Source organism: Mycteria americana, chromosome 1, assembly GCF_035582795.1.
Source record: "Mycteria americana isolate JAX WOST 10 ecotype Jacksonville Zoo and Gardens chromosome 1, USCA_MyAme_1.0, whole genome shotgun sequence".
In the NCBI taxonomy this organism is placed as follows: domain Eukaryota; kingdom Metazoa; phylum Chordata; class Aves; order Ciconiiformes; family Ciconiidae; genus Mycteria; species Mycteria americana.
This window is the reverse complement of record NC_134365.1, coordinates 102,069,626-102,087,577: the sequence shown is the minus strand read 5'-3', so window position 1 is coordinate 102,087,577 and position 17,952 is coordinate 102,069,626. Positions and strand designations below refer to the sequence as shown.

General features: G+C 39.8%; 1 protein-coding gene across 4 annotated transcripts in view; it reads right to left on the bottom strand.

Annotated features, from left to right (window-relative positions):
• The window catches only part of EPHA3 (EPH receptor A3), a 235,603-nt gene that overhangs the window by 20,134 nt on the left and 197,517 nt on the right, over window positions 1-17,952 (bottom strand). For 3 of the 4 annotated variants that reach the window (XM_075515385.1, XM_075515393.1, XM_075515404.1), the window contains exons 12-14: window positions 15,002-15,063; window positions 12,476-12,685; window positions 1,911-2,060 (exon numbers count right to left, since the gene is read on the bottom strand). In XM_075515385.1, the coding sequence (XP_075371500.1) occupies window positions 1,911-2,060; window positions 12,476-12,685; window positions 15,002-15,063 (422 nt within the window). The remainder of the gene's footprint in view (window positions 1-1,910; window positions 2,061-12,475; window positions 12,686-15,001; window positions 15,064-17,952) is intronic. The other variant, XM_075515413.1, reaches the window with a different exon arrangement.

The following is a 17,952-nucleotide window of genomic DNA, read 5'->3' as shown; positions in this document are numbered from 1 at the left end:
TAAAGGCACTTAAATCGACTTGTTTTTATCAGTTCTGTGAGCCACATTAACATGGACATTCTGTGTTTAAACAAATGTGTTTATTCTCTAATTGTCTTGTCGTGCAATGCCTCTGGTTTATCTGCAAAGTAAACCAGGCAGTAAATTAGGCATACAGAAAGGGGAGTTAAGATACACTATGTGACTTTGAGGAAGGTGAGAGTCTACAAAGGATCTCCAAAACTTACACTTGATTGAACTAAATCCATAAACAAAAGCTACAGTTAGTAAGGTGCTTGCTTAACTATGCCAAACTTCAAAAGGTCTTGAATATCTCTCCTGTGATCACCCTTAGCAACACACCCTTTCCACACTCTCCAGTGGACCAACCTACCCTCTCACAGGTCATCCTGAAGTGACAGACAGAAGTCTTCTGGACAAATTTGGTTGCAATTGATCTCACAGGGCCAGGAAATATTTTAAAAACTTACCACGAGGATAACTGTACTCTTCCTACTAGGCAGTGCAGGCCCAATTCTTTTATCATTTGTCTAGATTTGACAAAATTTGTCTAGATTGTCTATCATGTGTCTAGATTGAAAAAAAAAAAAAATAGCCCAGAATTTACACTGTTATGAAGCTTTCTAATACAACCTTTTCACTAGAGTATAACGCCTCTTGATCAGTCCTACAGTATGTATTGTGCCATGAATAAAACACCAATGTATTCTAAGTAGAAAATTATAAAGCCGTATTCTGTTAACCTTTCCTTTTAATCTGGATCAGTTAATTCAAAAGCAGGAAAAACTATTCTGAGTCAGAATAGGGATAGGAGAACAGTCCGTGGTTTAAGCAGCCATGAAGCAGAGCACATAAATAGGTTAATCCTTCTGTTTCTGATTTTAATGTGATATTATTAAAGGCATTCCACTAGTCTATCAGCCTCTGTAACATGATCCATTAATCTCCACAAACAATGGAAAAAACATTCATGACTAATTAAAAGAAATACATAGTTTTCTGCAGAGACTTGCGTTCCAGAAGTACTCACTTGAAAGGAATTTGTCTTCTCTTTTTCCTTGTTTAACATAAAGTAGTATAGAGAATGTCTGACTACAACTATGTTACTGACTTTTTTTAATTTATTACTAGTAATGATATATACCAACCCCTTGGAAAATCTGTGTTAGTGACTGTACTTCAGAAAATTCGGTTCATAAGTAACTCCTGTGGAATAAATCTAGGATTAGTAAGACAACAGCAAAAGAACCCAAAATAGATATAATAAAAATCTTATTGGGGAAATGTTATGCTTCTTACAAAAATACTGGGAGAGATCCATTAATCATTTGGATTGCAGGCTTGGATAATTTACTAATGCTGCAAAGAAGCCTGTATTGGAAGTCTTCTAAGGAGATCATTCTACTTCTCTATTTTATCTGCTGATTACTTCCAGAAGTATTTTTGTTTCATTAAAATCTTAGTAGAAATGCTTTGCTTCTCTTTTTCACAAGGTCCAAGAGCAATTTATTCTGTGTATTTGATGTTTACAGAAAACTTCTACAGAATATTATACAAGTGGAACCAAAGGGGATCAACAGAAATTTAGGAGGGTTTTCTAACAATAAGCTAAGGAATGTGAAAGGCAATGACCTCATTGCAGTGGAATTATTTGAATCATCCTACAGAAAGCCACCAGCATGATAAAATTCTCTAATATGTTCCTTCAGAGGTCCAAAATACCCTGCTAAAAAGATGTTGGCTTTTTGTTAAGTTCATTAGAACTTTACCTGACCAGGGAGATTTTAATTTCCATATCGCATTCAACGTCAATGTCAAAAACTCAGAGCCACCTGGTTTCATTACGCTTCACTTCCTTTCACAGCTTGATCATTTGTTTGAGAACACAACTCAGATAACAATATACTCACATCCTGGTTGGACATCTCCCAGTACGGTCTCTCTCCATAAGACATCACCTCCCAGAGAACAATCCCGTAGCTCCATGCATCACTGGCTGATGTGAACTTCCGATATGCAATGGCTTCTGGTGACGTCCATCGGATAGGAATCTTGCCCCCCTAGGAGCAAAACAAAACAAAACAGTCCATTTGACTGCAATACAATGAATATAATTTTGTATGATTGATTATTTTAAATGAATCTCTAAGATTCTCAATTATCATTATATTGGTGTAAAAAAACAGCGTGAGCTGGAAAATGCTATTGCCATTTGTCATGAAAGCATCTTGTACCCTATAGAGAGTAAAATACATCACAGTGAAAAACCTACTGAAGCTATAGATATATAGTATACATACTGTATGCATGTACATATATACACACATATATATTTATATGTAGCACAATATGCACAGATAATAATAAATGATAAGTATGGTTGATTTTAAGTTACAAAATGTTCGGAAACTGGCAAGACAGTCATACAGCATTAAGGATGAAAAAGCTAGTACGAGGCCCTCGCTCACATCCTAGATCCCTTTGCACAGCACAAGAGGACCATTTGTAAAGCATTTCAAGTGAACTCCCTGTTAGCGTTTTCACCCCATGTTTTCTAGGGCACTCAAGGAAAATGAGGGGCCACGATGTTGCTCTGTTTCACTAACACCAAGCCACCAATTGCACAAGGCCGTGACTAGGACCATATGCACAGATTTCCCGTTCCAAAGCCGTCAGAGAGAGTCACAGAAAGACAGATTCGGATGGGATCACCTGTGCAGAGGGGAGAGTGCAAAAACGTCATCTAGGGAAGCGATCTTAAACATTTTTTACAGTCACAAGAGAAGCAAGCCATCATTAAATGATGTAAACTTGAAAAGAATTAAAGCTACCATTACAATTAATATTGTAGTTAAGGGAACAGCTCGCTCTGATTATGGTGCCATAGGTCAAATTAGTAAAATGCACACAAGCAGCCTCAGGCTGAGTTTCTGCAATATGAGAATTAGAGGAAAGAGACAATTTCCAATGGTGCCAGCTTTGATAGAGGTTTTTAAGACTGATTTGCGAGTCACACATGAGAAAAGCAAGTCCTAAAAGACAGCGGTGCAAAACTCTTTACTTAAGGTAATTCCGGAGTGAATATATTTGAATAGAGAAAACTGTGATAGTTTAAAGTTGTTTCCAGTTCCAGGGATGCAAAACATCTACAGTGATATATTCTGAAGATTTCACACTAGACTAGCTATTTGAGGTACCTCTGCAACCCCCATTATGCTACAGTCTGATCATACACCTATCCTCACAATAGCCGGTATGGGAAGGGAGTGCTCTTATTTCCACTGACTAACCAGCAAGAAATAAAATGTAAAGATATTAATGCTTTGCCTACACTTCCATAAAGCGTACCTGCACTGAGGGTAGCCATACACTCACCAGCTTCAGATTAACTAGCTTGGTTAACAATAGAAATGTGGACATTAGTGTTAATTAGAAACCTAAATACAGCCCACACTGGAGCCTAAGCATCTGTAATTTCGTGGTTAATATTGCACAAATTAGATTAAATATAAGCAGCACAGGTAGGCTTTACTCAGGCTGCAGTTTAGACCTGCAAAATGTCACTAGATATGTCTCAGAGGCTCGGCAAAGGTCAGAGAGGGAATCTGTCTTGGCATACAGTTTTTATGGATCCCATCCTACTTACCAGACTCGCTACCTTAACCAGAAGACAAACCTTCATTTTGCACGCAACCCTTAAAATTAGGTAAACACTGAATTTCTACATTACTTGTGGACCAACAAATAGGACGCAGAAAATAAACAGCAGTATTTGAAGCCAGTGGTTCATCACAGAAGCCAGACTAGAGAGCCTGATGCCTCTCTCTTGCAAACTTGGAAATCTATAAGATGATGTCCTTTAGTCACAAAAAGTACATCATATTTTCTATTCATTATAAGTTTATTCACAATTCCCAGTGCTGCTCCATAACAGTACCGAGAACATAAAACTGATTTTGATTTTCTCATACCCTACTGAGAAGCAATAGTTTACCCACTTTACAAATGTCCAGGGTCCCTCAGTGAGTCCAAGGCACAGCCAAGAAACAAGGGAAGCTCTCCTGTGTCCAAGTCTTTTCACAACAAATCCACTTACACTTTTAGATGTGGGGATGATAAAGAAATCAATCCCACTTATTCAACCTTTTTTCTACGCATACTAGTAGAGTGAACTTTGATTTCCAATAAAGAATGTCAATGCCGGGGGAAAGCCATATCCTAAATTCACACAAACAAAACCCCACCACCACGAACAGAAAGAGCTGCCAAATCAAATGTCTCCTGCTCAGGCTCAGAAGCCACCTGCAAAACCGAGCAGACTGCAAAGCCAAGGTGCCCGAGTGCTGCCTGCACAGAGGAGCGGGTGGGGGGAAGCGGGGGCTGCATGCTGAGGACGCCGGCCCCCCAGCACAGACCTGCCCACAGGGTGCTCACCCACCCCAGCCCATCTCAAATACCAGGACAAAAGTGCCTCTACGCTACCCGAGACGTAAACTGCACAGGACTTTTACAGGTCAAACCCAACCCCGTGGACCGCATCTGGAAAGGAACGTGCAGCTTGTGGGGCTGCTGGAGCCCAGGCACGAGGGGCCACCACCATGCCCCATGGCTGGCGGGGGCTTCTGAGCTCCATCCCTCTGCCAGTGCTCCCACAGGCGAGCGTGCCCAGCAGGGACCAAGCCAGACCAACACTGGCGTGGTTCGAGATGAAATGTTTCAAATTCCTGGCCAGGTGGAGATGTAAAAGAGGGAACCGTTGATCCTTGCTGCTTCCAATGGTCGCACTGCCACCTCAGACAAGCCCCAAGCCTCCTCTCACGTCTGCTGATCCCTCCCCTTGTGCCCGGAGGCATCAGCGCTGCTGGGAAAGAGACTGTGCCATGCGATTCACAAGAAACGGAGATACAGAGCTGAGTGTCGTCAGGGGGCTCGTGGCGATGTAGCCAGGCTGGGCCTCTTTCTCCAGCAATTGCTTCGGCTACATTTTGAGTAGAGTGATGGCAGAACATAAACCTACGACGTGCACATAAGAAAGCCCTCAAGGCAGGGAGTAGTTATGTTATTTTTCTTGCATCAGCATAATGGCTGGTTCTGTGAAACACAGAAGTATTATTTTGAAGTTTTCACAATCTTACTCTCTAAAGAATCTGAATTTCTGTGGGTAGCTTCAGGCTCACTCTTTTAATTTCATGTTAAGATACAAAAATGGAGCCCTTCTTGCCGAACCCTAGAGAAATAATTGCCAGATGTCACATGGAAAAATGTGCTTGTGGCTAGAATATGAGCACTTAAGGCAAGGGCAGGAAATATCATATCTGATAGAAGGTCTTTACCTTCATAACATTATGGAAAAAGTAATTTATACAATTGGAGAAAACACATTTACACAAAATGACATTAATTAGTCTCTTAACATTTTGGGACTGCTTTATTGCAGGGTAAGGAAGATTATAAACTCAATGAAACAAAGTTCTTTTGGCTTTGTTTGTTTTAGTGAAAAATGAAGGTACATCAACCCTAGATTCCATTATAAGAAAATAAATTTTCTTTGCTAAGTCTCAGCTGTAACTCTATGCAAGCCTACAGATACATGTAGCATTACCATAAACGAGAGTAAAATAAGGAGAGTATAAAAATGTAGCTAAAAAAGAAATCAACTGCCACTGAATAGAGTGTAAAACTACAATTTTGCTATTCTTCCCCCCAATTTGTCATAAAAATGTCAATCTTATCTTTGCATTTAAAAGGGGACTTTGTTGACTCATTCTTTGAATAATTTAAGAGCAAGAACAGCAAAAAAAAAAGTTCTGGTAAATATTTTTTAGACAAGTAAGCATTGTAACACAAAAGCAATTCCCCCCAAAGGATTATGCAACATTCATGTTTCAGCAGATGTCCAAATATCAACATATGCAGAAAATCTGAAGAGTCGTATCAAACTAAATGCATAGTTTGCTATTGCTATTACCTTTGAAAATTATGAGGCTTGCTGTAATTCAGATAGTCTATTTTGAAATTAAAAACCCATGATCATTCAGCATTAGAAAATCCCTTTTCACTTCCAGTATTTTTGAGAAATGCACACCTCATTTGAACACATATCACCTCTTCAGTTTTCTGCTTTGCCAGAAATCAGGATATTCTTTGCAATATCCTTTGCCAGGATCAAAGGTATTCACATAAATTAAGCCAAACATTTTCTCCTAGACCACAGAGTTGGAGCTGGGAAAACTAAGCTCCCATACTTGTTTCTTTACCCGTTCTCTTGGTTTTTACCCCCTTTTCCCAGTCTCCCGAGATTTAAAATGAGTATAATGATATAGATATAAGATATCAGATATCTAGATATCATTATACTGCATATAGAGCATTATACTGCTCCATAAACTAAGAAATCCTACCTGTTTTGGTTTTTTTTTTTTAATTACGTATTGTATGTCCATTAGGCTTTTATGCAATTTAATCTTCTTTATCTGCTATCTCTATTGCTTATCCTCCACTGGAAAATCTCAAACTCTAATATTATTGCCTGGTATTACTAGGCTCCTACCCTTCAAAATTAGTACTATCGGGACTGAACATGTAAGACAAACTTGCTAAACAAAAAATCATTACAGATATGCCTAGGACAAAGGTTTGCCCAAACCTATTTCATACAGGCTTACGAAGAGAAATCTACATGTGCATGCATCACTAGCTATTGGTAATATATTTACTGATTATTTTATGAAGGTAAATACAGTTTTTATATATTTTTGTCATGGTCTCCCTTTAAGGGCGTGCTCATCATGAAGCCAAATAAGCTGCCTGAATTTGAGTAGAAAGAAAGCATTAGTATTAGAAACTGTAGGAGTTTGTTATTGCAGATCAAAATCCCAGGCAGTCTAGGTCAGAGAACCACTCTTGGGGTTTGAAATTAGTGAGCCAGCGGTAACCAAAGGTTTTATCTGCTCTAGATGGAGCTGTGATTCCTACAGTATCTGGCCGTTCAGCATAATTCATGTAAAGTCAATGAAGTCCTCAATTTATTTCTAGCACGTCTGGCACTCCGGCACAAGGCAGCTGTTTCCAGGCCTTCATAACCCATTCCAATAGTCTGATTTATAATCTGTTACAGGGTGACTGCCACAGGCTCCTAAGCCACAGGCCTGGGGAGAGGAGAATCAAGAAAAATGGATTCTAACAGAATTATTAGAAGAACTTTGCAGGAAAACCTGAAAGTAAAAGCCTGACATTAATTCATTACATGAGGACTTAGGTTAGTTCAGGAGGTGTCTTACTGGTAAAGAACAAGATGGTTTCGTGTGAGTGAGATGAGCCTGACTTACCCTCTTAAGCACCTGAAAATCACCTGATGCTACTTGTTCATCCCTTAGTAATGAATATTTTATCTTGACATTATCTCCTTCTCGAGTGGTAAACGATAACAGAGCACTGCTGCTCTCCCTCACGCTTATCAGGCAAGAGAATTTGTGGTTTTTTCTTTCTTTTTTCAACCACACCCTTCAACACATTCAGACTATGTTTCTGTACATATAGGGAATGAACAAACCATGACAAATTTCTGTCAAGCACCAGCTGCAACAACGTGTACATAACAGCAAGGACCTGTGTGCCCTTCCCTGGGGCACACAACGCGGCAGCGCCTTGCCGTGCCCTCCCTGCTCTGGCACCGTTATCTGGGGGCACAGGCTATCCGAATACTTGCCATCAAAGCACAGCATTTTTTGAAGGGATGTAGATTTAATGAGAAGTTATCCATGCAAATATAACTGGACAGTGTTTTACATTGAAATGCCACGAACACCAGTGATGTATCCAGCTATGCATTTAAATAGTCAAAGTTCGTCTGCTGATTACCCAAATATTATGCCTTTGAGAGACATAATTACAGTCCCTCTACGTGTCTGATGGTTTAAATTTACTTCCACTTCATACTGTGTCATTAGTCCACCTACTTGTCATACAGACGTCTAAAAATAATAAGAATAAAAAGGATCAATTTGACAATGACAATTTTAATACAATCTTGGCCTTTCAATTAGAAGTGAATAGGTACAGAGAACGTAGATAATTACCAGTACATCCCCTCCGGCACAAAGGCTCAGTAAAAAAAAAAAAAAAATCCAAACACTCAGCCTAATTCACATGCTGGCTTCTGCTTCTGTAAGCAGGCAGACCACCGGCTGCCAAAGGCCTTTTGTGGTATTGAGTCAGCGACAATAATTCAGGAGGTAAAAAATGACCCTGTCAGGTAGCAAAGTTTTCTTACAACTCTTGATTCCCTGTATTGCACATATGCACCTGTGATCTTTGCATTGTCCTTCAGAGCTCTTGTACAATAGCATGAATATCACAGATTATGTATTGATATATAAAGGGATACATACATTATTGATATATAAAAGGGTACATGTTCATATCCTTTATGCAAAGCTTCAGACACAGCTTCTGAGAATGGAACAACATAAAACTTCACCCAGTCAGTGGTGTGTATTGAAAGCCTGAAGGGCTGACTGGGCTTCTTGGGGGTAGACCAATCCCAAATTGCAATTACGAATTAAAGCAATGGAATTGTTCTCAGGCTTTGACATTTACAGGTGGAAAACAGGGGCAGAAAAGGAGGCTAAATAGATAAAACATCTCTCTCTGCAGCTAATTCTATAAATTTCCCTAGTACCACTGATACTAAATGGAGAATTGGGAGTGGGAAGAGGTGGAGGGGAGGCAAAAGTCTCTACCCATTAATATAATACACACTCTTTACTGTTTGAATGTTTGGAATTGTGGTTATAACTTGGATTTTTTGTTTTGTTGTGTTTTCAAAGATCCTGCTGAGCAGTTGTCATCCTTTAGTTGTAAAGGCATGAAATTGTTTGGGACGATGCCATTATTTTAAAAAGTGGCACTATTTTCATCTTGGGTTTGCCATATAATTAGTGCCTGTGAAATGCACTAGGAGCAGCTGAGGAAGCGGTCCTGTGTTTTGTGATATGACCAAGCAGCAGGAACATGAAGTGCCCAGCTTTCCTCCAGTGGACTGGAGCTCTGTTTCACGCTCATGGTCCCCAGTTGTTTAAGCTGGGGATCAAACATATTCCAGGGACACACTACCTGGACATGTATACAAGATTCACTTCAAAGGAAACTTGAGCAAAAAGATGAACAGCAAATAGCCTTGTCCTTCTCTCAGAGACAAGATGTGGCAGAGGTATATTCAGCGACTACTTTTGAAGAAAATTAGATTTGTCCTAGGTTGTATTTCAAGGTTTTAATTATTTGAGCATCTTCCTGCAGCAGTTTGCATATGCACCATAACTGCCAGATGGAGTTTACTGAACAGAGATGACTACACTTTACAGAAGAGTTTCTTTCCATCTGATTTCACTATCTAAATGTAAATAGGCAGGTAGGCTTAGAAAATAGGTGGCAAAAGAAGAGGAAGAAGAAGAAGAAAAAAAAAAATTCAGCACTGCACTTGGCCAAAGGAGATTCACATGTAACACTGGCCAGAAACACTGACACCCTGCGCACCCTGGTTTGTCCTACCTCACCCGCAGATGTAAGTCACTGGTTCACTTTATTTTCAGGGAAGCATGTTTCCCTTATGTCCTGGTTTCAGCTGAGATAGAGTTTATTTTCTTTATAGTAGCTAGTATGGGGCTATGTTTTGGATTTGTGCTGAAAACAGTGTTGGTAACACAGCGATATTTTCATTGTTGCTGCACTGGTCAAGGACTTTTCAGCTTCCCATGCTCTGCCAGGTGCACAAGGAGCTGGGAGGGGACACAGCCAGGACAGCTGACCCCAGCTGACCAAAGGGCTATTCCATACCATACGATGTCATGCTCAGCGTAGAAAGCTGGGGAAGAAGAAGGAAGGGGGGACATTCGGAGTGATGGCGTTTGTCTTCCCAAGTCACCGTTAGGCGTGATGGAGCCCTGCTTTCCTGGAGATGGCTGAACACCTGCCTGCCCATGGGAAGGAGTGAATGAATTCCTTGCTTTGCTTTGCTTGTGTGCGCAGCTCTTGCTTTCCCTATTAAACTGTCTTTATCTCAACCCTCGAGTTTTCTTACTTTTGCTCTTCCGATTCTCCTCCCCATCCCACCGGCGGGGAGCGAGTGAGTGGCTGCGTGGTGCTTAGCTGCCGGCTGGGGCTAAACCACGACACCTTATAAAGCTGTATGCTATGCAGTTTGATGGCAAGCTACTTTTTCCTCCCTGTACAACTTTTTCATCTAAGTTAACTAGGCCTCAAAGTTTTCTTCAGCTCTTTATATGAATACACTAAATGCCATTACTAAATTATAGATTAGTTTGCATGCCCAGATGAATTTTGGAATAAGAAAACTGAACTTCAAAGCCTGGCAGAGGTATGTGTCCGAGCAGAAGAACATGAGCCAACCATGTGGCAAGGCTGTGTTGGGGGTGGAAGGAGACATAGAGACTCCTCACCCATGGAAATATTAACAGAAAGGGCATGTGTAAGAAACATGAGACAAATATGCTATGCTTGGTGCTGGGCATTAGTATGCCATTTTGGACATCACATTTAAGGAAAATGTAGTTAAGTTGAAAAGAATCTGAAGGAGATCAGCAAGAAGAGTAAGTTTGGAAAAATTGCTTAGAAAAGAATGGAGGGATGCGTGTGAAGAGGACAGCAATCTCCATGCATATAAGCAGCTGCTTTAAAGGGGAGATCGATCACCTGCCTATGGGCAGTAGTGGTAGGACACAGAGTAATTGCCTCAGCTTGCAAGCGTACATCCTGGGGGAGGGAGGTTAAATATGAGACTAGATAAATACTATATCTAAAACTGTTTACCTCAGAGACACTAACACCCATTACTTTCACAGGAGTTTTTTTAGAAGAGGGCAGGCAAGCATATCTGACAAGGCAATAAACCTCTGGCTGAACTACAGACAATTTTCTCTTGAGGAACTCTTGCATTATATTAATATTTACTTATGAATGCTGCACCTATACCGAGCATGGAAACTGCTTTCTCCTACTAATGTCTCTTTATATTAACCATGAGAGATCTTTGCAGACAGTTTTCTAAAGTGGTATATATTGCATATTTCTAATAACATGCCAAAGCTTATCAGAGGTCAAAGAAAGCACTGAAAGGTCAAGTAAAGAATAGAGCCTTTATGCCTAGTAAATTATGAAGGTATGATTGATAAATATGTATCTATAAATGTATGTGTATATAATGTATATATAATGCGTAAGAAAACAGCTAGGATTTCTTTACTCATTTGTCACATGTTATTTTATTTCAATCACGAAGAGGGTAGCATGCAAACTAACACAATAATTGATTGCTCCTGTCAGTGATCAGGAATGAAGGAAGCCCTAGAAAACCCACATTAAGATTTTGCTGATGCATTCTACTCTAATCTGGTTTGTACAGCGAAGAGGAGATGATTACTAGGCATCACCGCAAATTACACTTGACTAAGATACTGGAGATTAATGTCACTTTTTCTAAAGTTAATAAAATCCACTTGCAATAGGATTAAAGTGAACAACCAGACATCCCAGTGTAGTATCTACATACACAAAGCTAAATGTATGCCTTCAAGGTTTCCACAATAAAACAGAAGCGTTATTCAAGTGAGAACAGCTGTATTTAGAAGACACCATGGCTTTTCTAAGGCTCTAAGCCAACAGAGTATCTTCCAGGTAGCTTTTCAGGCGGGATGAAATCCAGAAAAGAAACAAGCAGCAGCCTACACTATGGGCAGTCCCCTATCTGATAAAATCTCTATCTCAGGACGAAACAGTCAGAGATAAGTTTCCTCCTTGATACCATTACATCTCCAAAAGACAGGTACCACTTTGTATAGATACAATATAAGAAGAAGAAAGCACAGGAGGTTTACTACATTGTTAAGCAAGATTTCTTTTTTTGTTTTACCCAAGTTTTTACTCAGTCAGGGGTACAACAGCAGGTATAACTGATACACCCTTGCAGAACTGTGATATCAGTATACTCCAATCAGACATATGTCCCATCATACTAGAAGACACAAAAAGGTTAAAAAAAAGAAAAAAATATTGCTAGGTAGGATTTTTTTTTACTGGGTGGGAGCTAAATCAGCAGTGTAACAAAACCTGCTAAAAGCACACATGAAGTCTTACATTATTGTGTGCCAAACCAACTCAGACCTTAATTGCAGTTTCACTCCTTTACACACCCAGCAGAAAGAAACTGAGCCATGAATTTTGCATACTTTAAGGAAGATAATCTACCAACAGAAACCATATTTTTGCCTTCTATCTTCTCTGAGATATGAATTAAAAAATAGCTGTGATGAGTTTATCATTTATTGAACATCTCTGGGCATGCAAGATCAGATGGCCTCTGCAACACAGAGTATGAGCCTCAGGGACTCCCTCAGATTTCAGTCTAACTTTGTCACAACCAGCAAGGATTTTAAAAGGATAAACAAACACAGAAACTCACCCTTGTGGTGTAAGCAGCTTCTGGGTCATCTTCCAGTACACGAGAGAGACCAAAATCTGAGACTTTGCATACCAAGTTACTATTGATGAGGATATTACGAGCAGCTAGATCTCGATGGACGTAACCCATATCTGACAAATATTTCATGCCAGATGCGATCCCTCGAAGCATGCCTACCAGCTGGATGACTGTGAACTGCGCATCATGTTTCTGGAAAACATTTGAAATGTCATTTCAGAGATTGTTCATGTTCCTGCTTGCACAGAATTTTTGATAAAGACCCGGGAAGCTTCTCAAGTAAAGAGCTTGTGAGTCAGGGGTCGTGATTTAAATGCCACATGTGGAACTACTTTGATCTGTGGAGGATAATCTCCCAATCAGCTGAGGGAAGGGGACAGACTTTCAATCAGATAAAAGTTCATTTTTCCCATTTTTGCTGTCATCAGAATTTTAATTTCTTAGATAGGACCTGTGTGAAAGCGGCACATAAATCTAAGTCGTGTGTGCTCATGAGACTGGAGTGTCAGGACAGAGGACACATTAGGCAAACAGATGTCCAACTTCACTGAAAGGCCATAGGAATTGGAAAAATCCCAGCCTTACCCAATGGACTAAGGAAAGTTTTCTATTACACAAGCATTTTTTCTAACAAAAGCAAATGCAGATCTGATTCAGTGGCTTTCAAATTCCATTAAATTTAAACTCATTCCTCAAAATTTTCCTCAACTACAGGAACACAAAAATCACTTAAATATAACTGCGACTTAGCCTAGAAACCAATAGTTGCACATATTTCTAATTGTCTACTTCTAGACATATGTTTTAAATCTCCCAGCTCTTACTAATGCTGTTTGTTAACATCTAGCTTTGATATTGATATATAGATACATAGATGCCAGGACAACAGTACGTCCTAGCGCAGCTCTGAAATGAATCCCCTAGTGCTGTAAATGTATCATCATGGGCAGCTCTCCAGCTCTTCCTGCTGCTTCTTCCAGAATTTTTATTAAATACATGGGAGCTGGCTCTGCCATGTGGGGTGAGCTCACATGAATCAGTCTGCAAGACTTACTGCATTCATTTAATTTTTGATTAATATACTTAGGGGCGATATTAGCACTCTAAACATTAGACAAATATATGGCACAACAGATGCTTAAAGAGCCTCTCAGAATTCCCTTTCATGAAGAAATTCACTATTATAAAAGACTCTTAGCAGTTCCCTGTTATGAAACCTTCTTTAACTAGAGCCAACACAAGAGGATCTACAAAGACTCTGGAAAAGATTTAGCTAGGAATCAGAAGAAGGTTTCTAACCACAAAAGGAACGAGATGCTGAGGTAGCCTTTCAATGGCAATGGGGAAAGCCAGCTACATAGTTTTAGAAGGCATGGGTTGCCTGTGGTATTAATGAGTCACAAGGTTCTTACCCATGATTCCACACAACAGTAGTAAAAAACCCAAACCAAATCAACCCCCACACTCAAATGAACGAACAAGCTGAACAATTGTTTTTGTACAGTCAGAAATTATTCTCCCTTCCTCAGAGTTTTCTTCAAGGGTTTTTAGCCTAAACAGAATATATACAGTTCAGTACAGATATATTTCATTCAGATATACTGACACATTATTTGTATGTATTTTACATGCTCCAGTGGACATCATAACATATATCCTACATACTGAAACTAAGGTTGACAATATATCCCCTTTTGGGGTTAAACGTCTAGTTCAGTGTTATGAATTTGGGGGATAATGTCATTCAACCGTGGCAGAACCAAAGCAGTCTCCCAGCCACAGCTGAATTTGCCCTAACAAATTAAAATTAACCTAGTGTTTCCCCTCAGATGGGATTTCATTTCTGCTACACTTCTTGTTTTGCCACAAGTAAATCTTGGTGACACAGGGAGCGTTCAAATTTTTTTAGGCTCGCTACCAACTTTGACAGAAAACAAAGATAAATCAACAACAGTATGAGTGTGTCTGAGGTTGGGGAAAGAAAACAGGCCAATAAAGTTTGCTAGCAAAACATTTCAATCACCCTCAGGTATGGGGTTATTCCCTAAACTTTTCACATTTAGGGAAACAGCTCTTGGCTCAGTACTATTGGTTTACTGATAAAGTTTCCACAAATCTGTTCACTTTGGAAATCGCTTGGTAAGACTTACAGGCTGCCAACCAATAAGCATAGCTGCATTACAGTAGTAATTCAACCCTCAGAAAAACAATTTCCATTTTTGTGTGCCGGAATGTTGTTTTGTTTTGTTTTTTTATTGATGTGACATACTACTACTAATAAAAAAAGGTTCTTCATTTTGGAATAATACTTACTGCAAGCAGTCAAAATGGACTAGCAGATCCCTACCTGGCTTTCTGAGCACATCACAATGCACACAAAACCAAATGGAGATAATGAAATATCAAGCAACAAGAGCTGATGATGAATCAGAGTACAGTAGCAGCAAATTCATACCAAATTCAGAACAAGAGCGAGTCCTGCACCATGCACTTCTGTATTGCACTTACCCGTAGGAAGCTGTCCAAGGAACCATTTTCCATATATTCAGTAACAATCATAACTGGTTTACCTGCAAATATATTACAGCGGTCAGGCGTTTAAAATGAATACATAACGATCAGTAAAAACAGGCATTCAGAAATGTGCCCAAATCTTCCAAATCCCAAGGATAATTTTACATTTAGAAAGAAAGCAAAAGATGAACGGGCAAAACCAGCTCTGTCCACAACATAATTATGATTTCACTGACATCAACAGAAATAAAGTCATTTCAGCATAAGCTGATACAATTTTTAGCAGCACAAGTCCCAAGATACGAAGTGAAGCACCCTGCATTTTCAGTATATGGTGTCTTGTCCATCACCCTTGAATATAATCCTTCATATAACTGTTGAATTTATGCAATGAAGGAGGTGTATTCTGCCATGCATTTGCTCCCAGGTTCCCTCTGGAAGGGAACTGTGGAGGGAGTCGCAGTTTCTCTCCAGAGGCGCCCTGGTCTGTACAATGGGGGTGCAAGGACCGTGGAGCAGAGCTCTACTGCACGGGCACAGACAGTACGTGCCTCAGATACTACGGTAAGGGAGAGACTAAATAGCATACATAGAGGCAATAGCAAAAAACCTCCCCCTCAGGAGGGTATTTACAATGGATTTAAATTGTGGAGCTTTAGTATTTTCCTAGCATAAGCCAAGAAACTGCTGGGGCGGGGTCAGAGGTGGAAGGAAAAGCGCAGAATAAAAGTAATAGAGGGCCTCGGAAAGAAAAGCAGAGCTGTAACACAGACACCTTCCGCTGCCGGGGGCTCGCCCTCTTTCCGGGCAGCCCTGCCTGCCCTGCGGCAGGATCACTGCCACGCCAGCCTCCCCGCCCGCCAAGCACAACTTAGCTGGGGGCCATCACGCCGCATCCGCGGGGCAGCGGCGTGCTCTCAAGAAACAGCCCCCCGCATCCTTGGAAAGCCTCTAATATCTTTCAAAACTTGTCCGTGCAGATTCGGGTCAGTTTGTGAGACCGTTCTCTCTACCCTAAGGTATTTTGTAACATAACCAAGATTTTATATGCAACTCTGACGTGTTGGAGAGAAACGAACGCAAAAATTAACGTGATTATGGTGAAGTTTCCAGACAAAGGTCATTGCCCTGCTAATATTTTACCATCATATGGATTTTATTATTTCATAATATTTTCTAAAGCTTTGTTTATTTTCTCTTTCTGGTAGAGAGAACGGTGGGCAAGAGCATGAAGTTATTTAAGGAGATGAATTATTATTTCACATATAATACAGGAAGGCATCTGACCATAAAAGTATGACAAAGGCCTGCATATTGTATAGTAGGCATGGTGACATTTTAGCTTTTAAAATTGAACAGCATGAAGCTTGAAAGAGGTATCCAGTATAATTAAAAGAAAGCAAGCCATTAAAAAAAAAAAAAGTAGTAAATGGTAACAACTTCTTTTTTGTTTGTTTTTTTCAGAAAATACAACTTCTACCAAATAAAAATTCTTAGAAGAGAAATATTCATTTGAAGGAATGAGTTTAATAACATGAGAAGAAAATCCTTTGTCCTCTTTGCATGGATTAATGGGTTAAAACATTTTCTTTCTGCTGCGCAAATGATGTGTAATACTGTGGGAGTCACACTAATGGGTAATCGACTCTGTCATCCATTAACTGGTAGGAACAAACTCTTTATCCAAAACATTAATCTTGAATTATATAGGATATGGTACAGATAAAAGACCTAACAATGTAAAATCTCAAAAAAAAAAAACCCGAAAAAACCCCTGGTTTTTTGTGTGTGTAACATTAACCCAAAGGCAATTCTGGTAATGCACAGAAAAGGCTGCTGGATCTTTCAAGTAAAGGGCAGCGCACTGATGAGGCTATCCAAAGCTTTTTATGATAAATCCACGTACTTTGAAACCAGGAGACAGTTGCCTGGTTTCTGTATAAACTCAGTCACTTTTAAGACGCAGCAGAAGACTGAAATTAGAGTAAGAAGCTACGTCTTTCAAATTATTAAGAGAGCATCTTCCTGCCTTGCTCACCCATACTCAGAAAGCCCCAAGTCCAGGGTTTCACTCTCATTCAGTTGGAAACGTGTCCATAATAAGAAGCACATGCTCTGAAGTAATACAGTGCACTTTTAAAAGAACATTCTGCATTAATTTATCAACGCACAGCCGTTTATACACGATAACAACTTGTGTCAACAGTGTTGCCAAAATTTATTATACTAACAGGCTACAAATTGCTGTAAATTATTAGTAAACTAAGCAGAACACATGCGCTGGTTATTAAGACTACTGCCTACAGCGTGCCCAGGAGACCGGTGCAGCAGGAAAACGCAGAACAGAAATCAATGTTGAAGCAGGGGAACAACTCCGCATTGAAGCAAAGGACTGAAGTCTTATCTGGTGGGTGCACCTCCTTCACACTGCCGGTGGGTTGTCCCACCGGCAAACCACAGCCACCCCAGCTTGAGAACTTCTCATACCAAAACGGTCCTGTTACAGGGATCACGACAATTGCAGTTATTAGGAGTTGCTTCAGAAGATCTGCTTAGTATGAAAAGCTAGATCATTGCTAAGGGCCACCTGTCAAAGAGAGTTTGGTTAATGAAGAAAAGGTCATACGGCCTGTTTATCATGCATTACCTGTACTGAGGGTGACCCAGCAAATACTCCACAGGCTCTCTACTGACTGTACATAAACTAACGCTTTTGAGTGTGACTTAACAGCTATCATTAAAAAATATGAACACTTGCTAATTCGTTATTACAGTATATTGGTTTGTTTAAAAAAAAAAAAAAGAAAAAAAAAACCAAACCCCACAACCTTCTGGTCCTTCTATCACCCTACAGAATGTTAAAGAAAATAAATTATTATCTTTATTTGCATTTATGCCATATAATTTTACCCAGTAAAAATGGATACAAATAGTTCCAGAGCAGT